This window comes from Rhineura floridana, chromosome 1, assembly GCF_030035675.1.
Source record: "Rhineura floridana isolate rRhiFlo1 chromosome 1, rRhiFlo1.hap2, whole genome shotgun sequence".
Lineage (NCBI taxonomy): Eukaryota > Metazoa > Chordata > Lepidosauria > Squamata > Rhineuridae > Rhineura > Rhineura floridana.
In genome coordinates, this window is record NC_084480.1 from 285,881,329 (window position 1) to 285,895,858 (window position 14,530).

General features: G+C 41.6%; 1 protein-coding gene across 1 annotated transcript; it reads left to right on the plus strand.

Moving 5' to 3' along the window:
• Nucleotides 1-5,854: 5,854 nt before the first annotated feature.
• On the plus strand, nucleotides 5,855-13,869 carry ERICH5 (glutamate rich 5). Its single transcript, XM_061603692.1, has 4 exons — nucleotides 5,855-6,273; nucleotides 8,493-8,981; nucleotides 10,157-10,264; nucleotides 12,544-13,869. The coding sequence occupies exons 1-4, from the start codon at nucleotides 5,985-5,987 to the stop codon at nucleotides 12,564-12,566; spliced, it is 909 nt and encodes a 302-aa protein (XP_061459676.1). The 5' UTR covers nucleotides 5,855-5,984; the 3' UTR covers nucleotides 12,567-13,869.
• The last annotated feature ends 661 nt before the right edge of the window (nucleotides 13,870-14,530 follow it).

Genomic DNA, 14,530 nt, shown 5'->3' on the forward strand with positions numbered 1-14,530 from the left:
CCACCCTTCCTCCCAGTAGAAGCCCAGGGCAGCAAACAAAAACACTAAAAACATTATAAGTCATCATACAAACAGACATTAAAACAAAACGTCTTTAAAAATATATTGAAACAAAACATCTCTAAAAATATTTTTGAAAAAAGCTTTAAAAAATCTTAAAAAGCAGTTCCAACACGGGTGCAGACTGGGATAAGGTCTCTACTTAAAAGGCTCGTTGATAGAGTTTTTTTTTAATTAAATTATGTATAAATCTTGTTAAATGAATAAATGTGAATTTAAGTAGGACCTATTAGGACTTGCATACTGGAGACATTTAAAACCATGTAAAATATTGAAAATGTGTAACTTATTTTTACTCATTGTGGTTCTCATTACCGTCAGGTTGTTGTTATGTGCCTTCAAGTCGATTACAACTTATGACAACCCTATGAATCAGTGACCTCCAACAGCATCTGTCGTGAACCCCCTTGTGTCTGTGGCTTCCTTTATGGAATCAATCCATCTCTTGTTTGGCTTTCCTCTTTGTCTACTCCCTTCTGTTTTTCCCAGCATTATTGTCTTTTCTAGTGAATCATATCTTCTCATTATGTGTCCAAAGTATGATAACCTTAGTTTCATCATTTTAGCTTCTAGTGACAGTTCTGGTTTAATTTGTTCTAACACCCAATTATTGGTCTTTTTCGCAGTCCATGGTATGCGCAAAGCTCTCCTCCAACACCACATTTCAAATGAGTTGATTTTTCTCTTACCCACTTTTTTCACTGTCCAAGGACCTTTTCTGGTTCTCTCACAGCTGCCCTTCCCAGTCCTAGCCTGATTTCTTGACTATTGTCTCCATTTTGGTTAATGACTGTGCCAATTTCAATGTCCTCATTGTCAATTTTAAAGTTGCATAAATCTTCTGTTATTACTTTAGTCGTTCAGCTGTAGTCCTGCTTTTGTGCTTTCCTCTTTAACTTTCATCAGCATTCCTTTCAAATCATTACTGGTTTCTGCTAGTAGTATGGTATCGTCTGCATATCTTAAATTATTGATATTTCTCCCTCCAATTTTCACACCTCCTTCATTTTGGTCCAATCCTGCTTTCCGTATATGTTCTGTGTACAGATTAAACAAATAGGGTGATAAAATACACCCGTCTCACACCCTTTCCAATTGGTTTCTCCATATTCTGTCCTTACAGTAAGTAGCCTCTTGTCCAGAGTTCTGGTTGCGCATGAGGACAATCAGATGCTGTGACACCCCCATTTCTTTTAAAACATTCCATAGTTCTTCATGATCTACACAGTCAAAGGCTTTGCTGTAATCTATAAAGCACAGGGTGATTTTCTTCTGAAAGTAAAGAATGAAAAGAGGTTCCTTTGTCAATTTTCATTGTATTTCATGATTCTCTTATCAGTCAACTTGGGTTGTACAATGAAAAGTGGGTATGACTTTTAACATACATACATACCTACCCACATTCTTGGGACACCCTGAGATAGCTAGTGTAGTACTGCAATTGGATTGTTAGAGCAAGACCTGGGTTCAAATTCCCACTAAGAACACAATTCTAGCCCCCCCCCCCGATTTTGATGGCTGGGGGGCAGGGAAGAGTTAGGATGGTACATAGCTGCCTCTCTGCCAGCTGGGTAAGTTCCACTGTGGTGGAGACCCTATATATAGCCATAAATGGAAAGCTACCTAAAACAGTTTTCCAGCCAGCAATACAAAGCACCAAAATGGGATATGGAGCCAGTGGCTTTGCATCTGAATCTATAATTATCATCATTAAATTTATTACCTGCCCTTCACTACAAGGTCCCAGGGCAGGTTACAACAATATAAAATATAGTATTAAAAACAGTTTAAAACATATTACATTAACAATTAGAGAGGATCCTAAAAATATCTCTCTCAATTGTCAAAGGCCAGGGTAAGGAGGTATGTCTTCAGCATACTGTACTACAAAAGCTGTAAAATGAAGCTGCCAGACACACCTCTTATGGGGAGGGAATTCCACAACTTGGGGCTGCCATGGAGAATGCCCTCTCCCTGGCCACACACCTCCAACTTCTGAGGCAGGTGGAAATTCCAAGAGAGTCCCCTCCGCTGATCTCTGTAGCCAAGAGGGTGTGTAGGGAGGGAGGTGGTCTTTCAGATATTTGGAGCTTAAGTCCAAATACGTAGGAACTTTGAATTGGGTCCGGAAACAAACTGGTAACTGATTCAGCTGTTTAAAAACTGGGATTGTATTATATCTAAATGGAACCAAAGCCAATAATCTGGCTGCTGCATTTTGGACCAGCTGACATTTCTGACCTGTCTTCAAGGGCAGCCCCCTGTACAGCACATTGCAATAATCCAATCTGGCTCTAAAGTCTGCAGATCTCATGAAGAGCCCAGTCTGATGGAGCAAAATTGGACAGAACCACCCACCCCACTTCCACCACAGGATGCATAAGAGAACCTGTCACCCCACTCCTCCTTGTGCCCACTTAGGATTGCTCTGAGTGTCATGAAATTCACTGGGTAACATTGGGCCAGTCACCTAACCTTTCTCACAGGGTTGTGGTGAGGATAAAATGGGTTGGGGAGGGGGAGGGGAAAGACCATGTATTTCAGGAGTTGCCAACCTCTTTGACCTAGAGGGCACATTTGGAATTTTGAGAAAGTTCATGGAATCATACAATAGTACAATTGGAAGGGGCCTAAAAGACTATAAAGTCCAACCCCCTGTTCAATGCAGGAATCCAAGTTAAAGCATACCTGACAGGTGGCTGTCCAGCTGCCTCTTGAATGCCTCCAGTGTTGGAGAGCCCATCACCTCCCAAGGTAATTGGTTCCATTGTCACACTGCTCTAACAGTTACGTTCTTCATGATGTTCAGCTGAAATCTGGCTTCCTGTAACTTGAGCCCATTATTCCGTGTCCTGCACTCCAGGATGATCGAGAAGAGATCTATGAGAGAAGTTCCATGGGCACCTGTCACAAAATGGCTGCCATGGGGCCAGACCTAGCCAAAATGGCTGCCACATCCAAAAGTGCAGAAAAACAGAGAGCTACAAAATGGTAGTTATGCCCTCGCCACTCCACATCTGCTGCCCATCAATGGGAAAGCATTGGCTACTACTTCACCTTCTCAGAGAAGCTCTTTTCACTTTTTCTCTGTTCAGAAGAGATAGGAGGGTGTGTGTCCAATTCTGGCATCCAGTAAAATGAGGGCAAGTTTAAGACGGTATGTTTAATGTAGAACAGGATGAGCCAGTACAAACAGAAACTGAGCGGGAAAAGCAAATAGGCTCTGGTATATTAGGGATTTCTGAGAGGTTATTTACAGAGACCTTTTGCAGGTGTCATAGGAGGTACTGGCATATTACTAAATTACAAATGGTACACTGTAATTTCGTTCTGTATGATATTTTATTTTGAAACACAGAAACTCAAAATCAATTATTGTAAGGTGGCATTGGTTCTATGTTGGGAAATGTTTGTAAGAAACATAAAAAACAAACATGTTGCTTGCGTAAGTATTGAACCCACAACCCATATTTGGTAGAGTCACCTTTCGCTGCAATAGCAGCTTTAAGTCTTTGGGGGTAGGTATGTACCAGCTTTGCACACAATGTCGGAGAGATTTTGGCCCATTCTTCTTGGCAGATTCACTCTAGGTCATTCAGGTTGGTGGGACGTTGTTTGTGGACCGCAATTTTCAAAGAGCGCCACAGATTCTCAATGGGATTGAGATCAGGACTTTGACTGGGCATTCACCTTTTTGTTCTTTTTCTTCTTGAGCCACTCCAATGTTGCCTTGGCCTTGTGCTTGGGATCACTGTCCTGCTGAAAAGTGAATTTCCTCCCAAGCTTCAGTTTTTTAGTGGACTGAAGCAGGTTCTCTTGCAGTATTTCCCTCCATCAATTCTTCCTTCAATTTTAACAAGATGCCCAGTCCCTGCTGATAAGAAGCATCCCCACAGCATGATGCTGCCACCACCATACTTCACTGTAGGGATGGTGTGTCTTGAGGCATGGGCAGTGTTAGGTTTGCATCACACATAGCACTTTTGAGTTTTGGCCAAAAATCTCTATCTTGGTCTCACTGACCACGAAACCTTTTCCCACATCGCAGCTGGGGCACTCTCATGCTTTCTGGCAAACTCCAGATGTGCTTTCAGATGGTGCTTTTTGAGTAACAGCTTCTTTCTTGCCACCCTCCCATACAGGCCAGTGTTATGCAGAGTTCTTGATATGGTTGACTGGTGCACCATTACTCCACTCCCAGCCACTGAACTCTGTAGCTCCTTCAGAGTGATTGTTGGCCTCTCTGTGGCTTCTCACAAGCCTCCTTCTTGTTCAAGCGCTGAGTTTTGAAGAATGGCCTTTTCTTGGCAGTGCCTGGGTGGTGTGATACAGCTTCCACTTCCTCATTATTGATCCAACTGTGCCCACTGGGATATCCAAACACTTAGATATTAGTTTGTACCCTTTTCCTAATCTATGTATTTGTATTACATTATCTCTCACTTATGTAAAATGCTTTTTGGTTTTCATTTTCCTTCAGAACCGCAGCCTGACCATTGTTCCTTCAACAGTGGGGGTTTTATACTGACAATGTGACAGCAACTTTAATGGTTCACAGGTGGAGGCCAATGGTAAGGTAATTGTGTCCTTGACAGGGCAATTTCCTTCATCTGTGTAAACTGGGAGCTTCCACAGCACAGGGGTTGAATACTTATGTGAGCAACATGTTTCAGTTTTTTATGTTTCTTACAAACATTTCCCAACATAAAACTAATGTCACCTTACAATAATTGATTTTGAGTTTCTGTATTTCAAAATAAAATATCATGCAGAATGAAATTATAATGCACCATTTGTAATTCAGTAATGTGAGAGTTTTAGTCAGGGGTCTGAATACTTTTGCAAGGCACTGTAACTGCTTCACTCGCATTCTGAGGGGCTGATTGGTGGGAGGGCAGTTGGTAATTTTGGATATGACCTTATATCTTTAGATAGCAACCTTTATTAAGTCACTTACTTCAAAATAGGATGAGCCATCCGTGCTACGTTAGGGAGCCCTCCTGCTCATTCTGCTGAATAGGGTCCTGAATGCCTGCCCTAAAGTCCCACCCTGAAGGCACCACAAGCACCTTGATCTTCTTTAAGTGTTGGAATATATGGGGTTCAGCTCCAACTTGTGGATTGAGGCTGCATGGGGCTAAAGGCATAGCTAGAGAGGAGACCTCTTGGTTGTTAGGCTATACCTGTCCTTTGATCTCCTGCTGTCTCTTCCTTCCTGCTAGACTAATATGCAAGGGATGTTGATCTCAGTTTCTTCCCTCCTTCCAGTCTTCTTCTTTCTCGAGAAGGGAGCAGACATCTTTCCTTTGTCTCTCCTCTCAACCAGCATGAGGGCTAGCACTGGGACCAGTGCCGGCTGCTCCAACATAACTAGTTAGCTAGATATAGGACTCTTTCCTATCAAACATGTACTTCCAGAATAAAGTAGTTCTTTCTTATTTTAAAGCTTAAAGCCTCTGTCTGACTAATTTGCAAGGAAGGTAGAATCTTAGCAAAGATTCAAACACACACACATAACCTCGCTCAATATTCTCCGGTCCGCTACGCAACTCAGCAGGGTCTTACAGGACATTGGGCCCAACGTCCTTTATTAAGGACCTCATGGGGTTGGGCGGGAGACAAGCCCGAAGTAAACTGGGGTGGTGGTGGCTCGCTAGTCCCTGCTGCTGCGCTATGAAAGCATCACCCAGAACTGGCGTGCCCCGTTGTGTCATCATCACCTCCTTGGCCGCCAGGCTCTCCCCGGGGCCGACCCTCCACGCGGCTCTCGTCCCGTTCCCGACGCGCCTGCGCTGTGCGCGCTTGTGACCCCGCTCCGTGGCAAAGAATGCTAAAAGTTTTGAAGCGAAACGTATTAGGCTGCCCCTGACTGCGCCGTTCTTATGGCAACCGAGCTCGAGCGATAAACACTCCCGCGGGAGCCTATGAGAGGGAAGTTCCTCGGCACGCGCGGCTCAGCTGGGGGCGGCTTTTTGAGCGCCTGGGAGAGGAGACACCTGCGCGCATTCCCTTTGGCGGGAGGGGAGCGAGCTTCGCTTGACTTGTCCGTCGCTGCAGCCAAAGAGTCACCGGCGCGCCCAGTTTCTTGCCTGGCCGAGCGGGGAGTTGGGTCCGCACGCAAAATGGGGTGCTCGACCAGCGCTCAGACCCGGGTCAAAGATTGTAGCCGGCCGGCTCCCAAGTCTCCCGACGCCAACGGGCTGCAGAAACGCGGTGAGCGTCCCTTTTGGCTCCCCGTTATTTATTTGTTTATTACTATTATTACTTGGGAAAGCGGAGGAAGAAGGGGACGCGGGCTCACCACCGTTTGGAAAAGAAGTGCTTAAAATACCTGTAGCAAGTGTGACATGGTGTATTTAATTGCATTTTAATATCCTCCCTCCCATGATAATATAAAATACATACATTGGAGTGAAGTGGCAATGACACCCTTATTATATATGCCGGTCGACTCAGGGTTACGCTTCAGGCATCAGATAAAGCAGCCTTGGCCTTGCAAGTTTTGATGTCATAATAAGTTTAAGCCTTTTTAAGTGCCACAATGTTCATTTTGTAGCAAGAAGCGCTGAATCTGGTGAGGCGAGAGGAAAGCGGGATTCAAATCCTTTCGGAACCGCATTGTTTTTGGGCTTGTCAGACTGATTCAAAGGAGGGAGTGTTTCCTGTACTCTTTTAACGGGGGCGCGGGGGAGGATTCTAGGAGGTCCAGCTGTTCTCATGTCTGCAGAGCAAGCTGCAGCCAGTCACTGAAATCCGTTTTGCTTCTCTGTAGGCAGTAGAAGGAGGAAGCTCTATTCTCTTTTGCAGTCGACTGCCCTTATTTATTTATTTTCCATGCTTCTTCCTATCAGGTGGGATGATAGTTTTTTTTCTAGTCCACAAACTGTAAAGTCTTGTTTGCTCACTCTTTTCTGGCCTACCCTGTGTTTCCATTTTACTTTTTCCATGGTGATGGAGGAAAGAAAAAGAGTGGAAACGCCACTTGCCATCATGGCTTATACTGATTTGCCCTGTTACTTAGAAACATTGATCTTGTAACTCCCAATAAACTGCATATGGCTGTGTCACTGTATGTAGGTTTGGCAGATATTTTATTTTAATAGTCCAACTCACAAACCTCTATGTTAAACTGGACTACTGAGAGTTAACTTTCCAATTAAAATCATACCTGAAACTTAAAAATGGCTGTGTTGAAACGGCATACTTGTTTGAAAATAAGGTATAGTTTAAATAAAAGCCATTGGTGCTTAGATCCAAGACACACTGAAGATACGTATTCCGTGCACACTTTCCTGTGAGTAAACCTCACTGAACATGGTAGGACTTGCTTTTGAGTAAAAATACCAGGGGTTATACTCTACAAATAAGTTCTCGGGGTTTCATAATTTATAGATAGTGTCTTGGATTCCTTTTTCTTCTTCTCTCTATTATTCGAATAACTATGCAACTGCTGATACAGGCCGATCTTCTCAATAAAGCTTTTTAAAAGGACTTATAATATTTCCTAACCAAACTTAACCTATCTGGGACTCTTTGATAATATGCCACATGAAAGAGTATACTTGGTGAGATCATTAATACGAAGAAACAAACCTGTCAGTGTTCTGCATTTATAATTTTTTTCCTGAATTTTCTCTTAAGGCTTCTTTGCTCAAAACACTTTGTTAAGTGGCTTAAGAAGTTAATTGTCAAATTTAATTTGGGTAGAAGACTATGCCTATATTTATCATTATCTTTCAGACTTGTTGGGGTGAACTACCCCCATCTCTGTTTTCAGGTTACATGAACATGCTAATCTTCACTCTGCTTTTTTTGCTTCTAACCCCCTTAGGGCTAGAAGACTTGACATGTTCACTGAATAATGAGTGAAATAGCCGCTATGAGATGCCAAAGTATCTCTGCAGAGGAAGGGTTACTCATTGCATTGAGCCCATGTTTAGTGGAGCCCAGGCCACTTGGTATTGTCTCCAGGAAAAGAGCAGTACAGTTCATGTAGAATAAATAGAAACGATTAGCATATTGGTGACCAGTAAAAGGGTGTACTTGTGCATAAGTGCCATTTTTGGCTAAATGCCCTTTTTGGCCCTTTCCCCTGAAGACTGGAAATGGAGGGAGTAATTACAGCATGCCATATACCCCTATTGCACCAGGCTTTCTGCGATGTATCATGCATACTAGCACATTTGTAAAGCGTCCTCTTACAGCTAACATTACATCCAAAAAGTAACCATGGAGTTTTTTCTGGTGGTGTAGTAATGCTGTTACCAGAAATTAATCTTTCAGCTGTTCTTTGGCATTAGTGGCATTAATGTGAATATATGGATAAGTGGGATATAAGTTTTAAAAATATATGAATCCACCCGGGATCTCTCAATAATTTGTCATGTTCTTTTCTCTTTAAAACACATACTTAATCAACATTGCCAAATCAGATGACAGCGTGCCCATTGCTGGTGAAAATGAAACCATTCCTGATCAGACCAAACTTGGGGTAATGGAAAAAGTGGAGCTTGGATCTCATGGAGCAAAACTAAACAAGGATCTTGCCAAAGAGGAAGAGGACGCTTTGATTCCAGGAATAACAAACTGTGCCCTTTCTACCTGTCAAAGAGTCGACCCCGAAGGCACAGAGCCTCAGCCAGTGGCACCAGAAGATAATTTCAATAGCGTGGCTTTGCCTACAGGGCTTTTAGAAGCTGGTGAGCCTCTGCCTGTGAAACCATCAGAAGAGGTTGGTGAGCCTCAAGCTGCCTCAGAAGCTGCAAGCCCTTTGCTGCCAGAAACTGTACAGGACAATAAGCCTGAACCTGTTGAATCAACAGAGACGAGCACACCTGAGCCTGCAGCTGAGGAAAACTCTAGTCTTGTAACGGAAATTGTGAAGGAACTGCAAGTGGGTGAAGAAGAACAGCTAACTGAGGGTAATAAATACATTCTTTCAGATTCAGCAAGCCAGGTTCTGATCTGTATGCAAATTCAACTGAGTTTAATTAATGTTTTGCATGCGGGTGCCCGAAGGCACAATCTTGCCCTTGTGAATCTGAGTTACATGTAGCATTTGCAAATAATGAGATTCAGTGGGCTCCTCTGAATGAATGAGTCCAGTGCCACCAAATTATTTGCTTGTTTTGCTTCGTTGTGCTCCCATTTCAGATACTTACTTCCTCCTCTTCCCTCAAGTCACTTATACCAGGCGAGTTGACAACAAGATAGTGGGTGGGAAAGGCCTACCTTGGTGCATATTTGCAAGATACAAATGGCACACAGCACTCTGGTGACTGATCTGCATATCACTAATTCTGACAAAGTAACTTGATTTTGTTAAGTTCCAAATTGATTCAGCCAAAATATCCCAATATGTATCATTGTTAGCCAAAATACAGCACTATTATTGGATTCAGTCTGCTTTTGTAATAGTAGTATTTATTTAGAATTGCCTTGCGGCATTACATCAAAGGTTTATCTTGTCCAGTATCACACTCCCATCAGACCAGAAAAATGCCCTTTGAGAGGCTAAAAAGAATAAAGTGATGCTATTTGGAGATATCCTGCCTCTGAAAATAGAGGGTTATATGTAGGACTGAGTGGCTATTAACCATGATATCTATTGCCCATTAAGAATATTTTCTGTACCAGTTTTAGGATATGTATGGTAGGATCTCTGCAAACTGCAGGTTGTATGAAACAAGGTTGTATTCATTTACTGAATGGCTTGAACACCATCTAAACTGATGCTTGTATGAATGGAAATTCTGTTTACATCGACTAGCATGTCTGACACATTGAATTCAGATAGATCAAAACCATATAATAGGCTTTAGACTACATAGACTAAAATTTTGTAATATTTACTTTAGTTACTTCATCAGTTACTTTTCTAAAAGTACACATAATGGAGACGGCTGTGAAATGTAAGCAGAGGACATTAGTAGGTACACTCAGACAAGGCAAATGTGTTTATATCAAATGGGAGGCTGAAGGTCTCCTGTGCTTCATCTGTTTCTTCTTTGATGATATAAAGGCCACCCATAACATTCTAGGGCACTCAATACTCTTTCAGTGTTCCCTGGTTTGATCTCTATGGTTACTGTTCCAGGTGAGACAAGAGAAAAGAAGGAAATTGAGATGCACAGTGATATAGCAAGCGAGGGCTCTGAAACAAAAGAAGAAGAAATGGGAGAAGCTACAGTAACAACAGAGATAGGTATGTTGTTGGAGAACTACTATATTAAGAGCTCAGAAAGCTGTATTGGTATTCATAACCTTTCATTAGCACCTCCTGGATGGTCCCTGCATTATTTAAATAGAGGTGTTTAAACAGCATTCTGCAGTTATTTCCTGTTTGGAAATCTGCTTGAGTTATAAGTATTGGGCCTAACTCAGGGATGAGGTACTTGTGGCCAATGTTGTTGAAATTTGACTTCTACCCACCTCAGCCAATGTGGGCAATGGGCAGAGATTATGGGAGTTGTAGTCGAGCAGCATCTGGAGGGTGTCAGGTTCCTCATCCCTTGGCTAACTAAACATGGCAGATCTGTGTCTCTTTTAAACCTGGGTCTCTCCTAACCCCTTATATAAAGGTTGTGTTACTCTTGTTTAGAAACAGCGATAGGGGCATGGGCTAGTTTCTTCTCCAACTCGATGCCCTCCAGATGTTTTGAACTGGGACTCCCACAATCCTCAGCCAGCATGGCTAATGGTCACTGATGGTGGGAGTTGCAGTCCAAAAGCTCTGGAGGACACCAGGTTGAGGAAAGCAGGGCTAGAAAGTGCAGAACCTACCTACCTGCCACTTACCTCCCACAACCCCCTCAGGAAGCACTTATCTCAACTGGGTTCACTTCTGGCGTAAGAGTACAGCTGTGGAGAAAAGTCTTTTGGGAAGGGGACAGACTGCAGGCAAGCAAGCAGCCAGCAGAGTAAATGCCGCACGCCCATACCTGTGAACTCTTTTGCTGTTAAAATTCAACCCCCAATTTGCATCTATTTTGGCCCCAGGCCATTTGAAGTGAGTAAGCTAGTGGAAAAATAGGTTTGAAAAGGATGCATACTTGGAAATTGAGAAGCTTAATTAAACACATTGAATTCCATAGTTACTATTTGCCAAACATGTTTTAGTAATAATCAGATTACTGCCATGACTCTGGGATTTCCCATCCTGCTCTTCTATTGTTGTCAGTGAGAGATGGATAAAGGTTCAGAAGCTCATTCGCATGGCTACTTAGAGGACAGGTTTTGACTAGGGACAAAGGAACAAATGAAAAGGAGAGCAAAAAGGTTCATCACTCAGTTGAGATCTAAAATTACAGCTCTTTAATCTCCCTCTATCTCACTTGGTGTTGGAGATTTTCTTTTTGTGAAACTGAAGGCCCCATATTCATAGTTCTGGAAACTAGTATCTGGAATTAAAAATCCATTATAGGATCTAGGAGAAACATGTGATATATTACTGGAATTTCTATTCTTATAATGGCAAGAGGAGGTATTTGTGTGCATAAATATGCCCGTGAAGAGATAGCTGTGTGGCTCTTATTCGGAGCTCAGTCTGTGGTCTGTGCACAGATCTTTTGTTTGTAACTTTCTGTTTTGAATCAATTACAAGAAAGAAAAAATAGTTGCAACTCTCTCCTGTCTCTTGTTGCTTATGTGTAAAGACTAACAGTTATTCTTGGACTTCTGAGAAATGAAATCTGCTTTCTCAAATACAGTTGAAAGAAGATACAACTCTTAACAAGCATGAACTTGAAAAACTTTATAGTATGTTGACAGTATGCATAGGGTAGTTCTTAGTGGCCACTGATGAAAGTTTTACAGACCTTTCTGCTCAGACAGCTTTGTTTCCACTGGTTTGTCATTAAGCGCTTCAAATTGGCTTGTTTTCCTGTTGTGATGCTGAAAATCAGTATGTATTTATGGATCAGGGGTGGGGAACCTCAGTCCTGGGAATGGAATGTGGTCTTCTAGGACCCGCTGTTTCCTGACCACCCTCCATCACCAGCCCTGCTTTGTACCTTCCTCAAGTAATTTTGCCTGGCTGGAATGTGTCCTTGCTCTATAATAATACTTGCTTGCCTGAGAATAGAAAGAATAGAGTATTGCCTTGAGAATAGAAAGGGATGTGCTTAGAAACTAGACTACTGTACGAAGTTGCTCTGATCACTTTTGCTTTGGGCCCTGCCTGGTATGTGATCCTCTAACTTTGCCCAGAAGGGAATGCAGCCCTCAGGCTGAAAAAGATTTCTCATCCCCACCCCTTTTATAAATTATGCATCCAAGTACTTCCAGTTTTAAAAGGGTCACAATTTCCAGCTGATCTTTCCTTTGTTGAAGCTTTACTGCATTGCCAGTGTTCTTCTGGCACAATAAATATTAGCGGATCATACATGTGATTTGTAAAATGACTTAATTTCAAAGAACTGTTCCTAGAGTATATTGGTCTAAAGGTCCTTGACACATTTTACATTTTGTCTTTTTATATTGCAGAAGCTACCAATAATGAAGAGTGACTCATGGCTTCTGTCTGGACTTCATCTTTGGTTGCTCAAATAATATTAGTACTCTGATTTTGGTATAATCTGGGTTTTCATAGAAGCTTGTATGGACTTGTCACAACTTCTGAGCACTGGGGGCGGGGAAAACTATTTCAAAGATTTTATTTCAGGAAGTCAAGTTGCCAAGACACTGAGGAATTGCAGTGTTTTAACCCTTCAAGTTTGCCAGAGTGCCTTTTGACTGAAATTATGTGTTGCAAAATGAGAACTTCACCTATTCCAGTTAGAAAATAAATTGCTAAATGTGAAAGAATCTAAGGTAAACTGTATCAACACTATAAATCAGGAGTGGGGAACATTTGGCCCTCCAGATGTTACTGAACCACACTTCCCGTCAGCCCTAGCTAGCATAGCCAGTGGCCAGGGATGATGGGAGTTGTAGTTCAGCAACATTTGGAGGGACAAAGATTCCCCACACCTATAAATTATATAACTTGGTGCATGTAATTTTGTAGATGGAGATTCTCCAAGGGATAGATCTTAAAATGGTCTGAGTATCATTAAGTTCTATTAATAATGTTGCAACCATGAGGGTTTTTTTAACTCTACCGGTACAATTCTTAAGTGAATTTTCTCTTTTATATAAAACACTTATTGGTATTGCAGCTTAGTATTGTTGCTTTGGTTCAATCTGGTAAGATGCATCCATTCATATTTTTGGTTTTAAAAACTAATAAATAGTCATTGCAATCTAACACTTGTGGGATGAGAGCTAACATGTATTGATGGCACTGTACACTTTAATAAGAAATCACTGACTAGCACAGTATCACAAATACTTTATTGTTGTGGTGGTAGCACTTTAAAAAAATTAATATTCAATCTGAAAGATTGTAATCATTAAATCAGAATACTCCTGAACACCCATGCTAAAGTATCAACCAAATGAGTTGCTGCTCTAATGTGCAATTATGCATTCCTAGAACACTCTAGACTTTTTTCCAAAATGTATACATTGTTTGCTTTTTAAACCTCTCTTACAGTAAATATGAAAAGTGAATCCTGAGTTGAGTGGTAGAGGGGAATTATACATTTTAAAAAAGGTTGGCAACATTTAGTGTGGTTCTGTTGGTTGCATAGTTAAGAAATTGTGTGAAGTTGAGCAGAACTGATCTTCAACCACCTTATGTGTGAACCAGGGAACTTTTATTCTATGCCAGGGTATGGTTGATATGGTTGGTTCTTGGACCTCTTCATGTAAAGCCTATAAAATGTAATCTTTAAAAAATTGCAATAAAGAAAGCACTTATGGAATGTCTCCATGATGTGGTGTAGCAAAACTACTTCTCAATTCTAATATCCTCTAGGCTTGTATGTTTTGTTTTTCATATCTTTTGATAGTTTACCTACCATAAGAAATGAAAAACAATTGCAATAAAGTTTCCTTTCTAAAAGAAACTGTCACATTGTCCATGACTTAGTGCACAACCTCCTTTCTTCTGTGAGATTAGTATGGTAACAGCTACCAGCCCTATACCAGGATACTCCTGAAACTCTACAGCAGAGTTGGTATTCAGATAACTTTGTCAAGTAGCCTGCTATGTGTACTGTACCACACTGATAACATTCAGTGCCAAAAATATGCAACCACGCAGAAAATCAGATGGGGCAAATACTTTTTCACACCCTGTATTCAGACATTTCATAATCAAAGCCGTTTAGAGACAAAGCAAGCTCACACAGGCTTTGGAGCCTTGGAAGGGCTTTTAAGGTGTTGTGTTTTATATCCCACTAATTCTTGATATATGGTAAATGCCAGACAGTGTAGTTTTGTAACTGACAGTTCATCCCTTCCACTCGAAGAATAACCTTGTGAGGGCTGTCCTTTTTACTTCCAATCAGTATGTTTCGGAGGGATGTAGAGAAATATATCAAAACCTGTTTCAGTGATTTCTCTGCCATTTCCTAGTTGGCTGTCT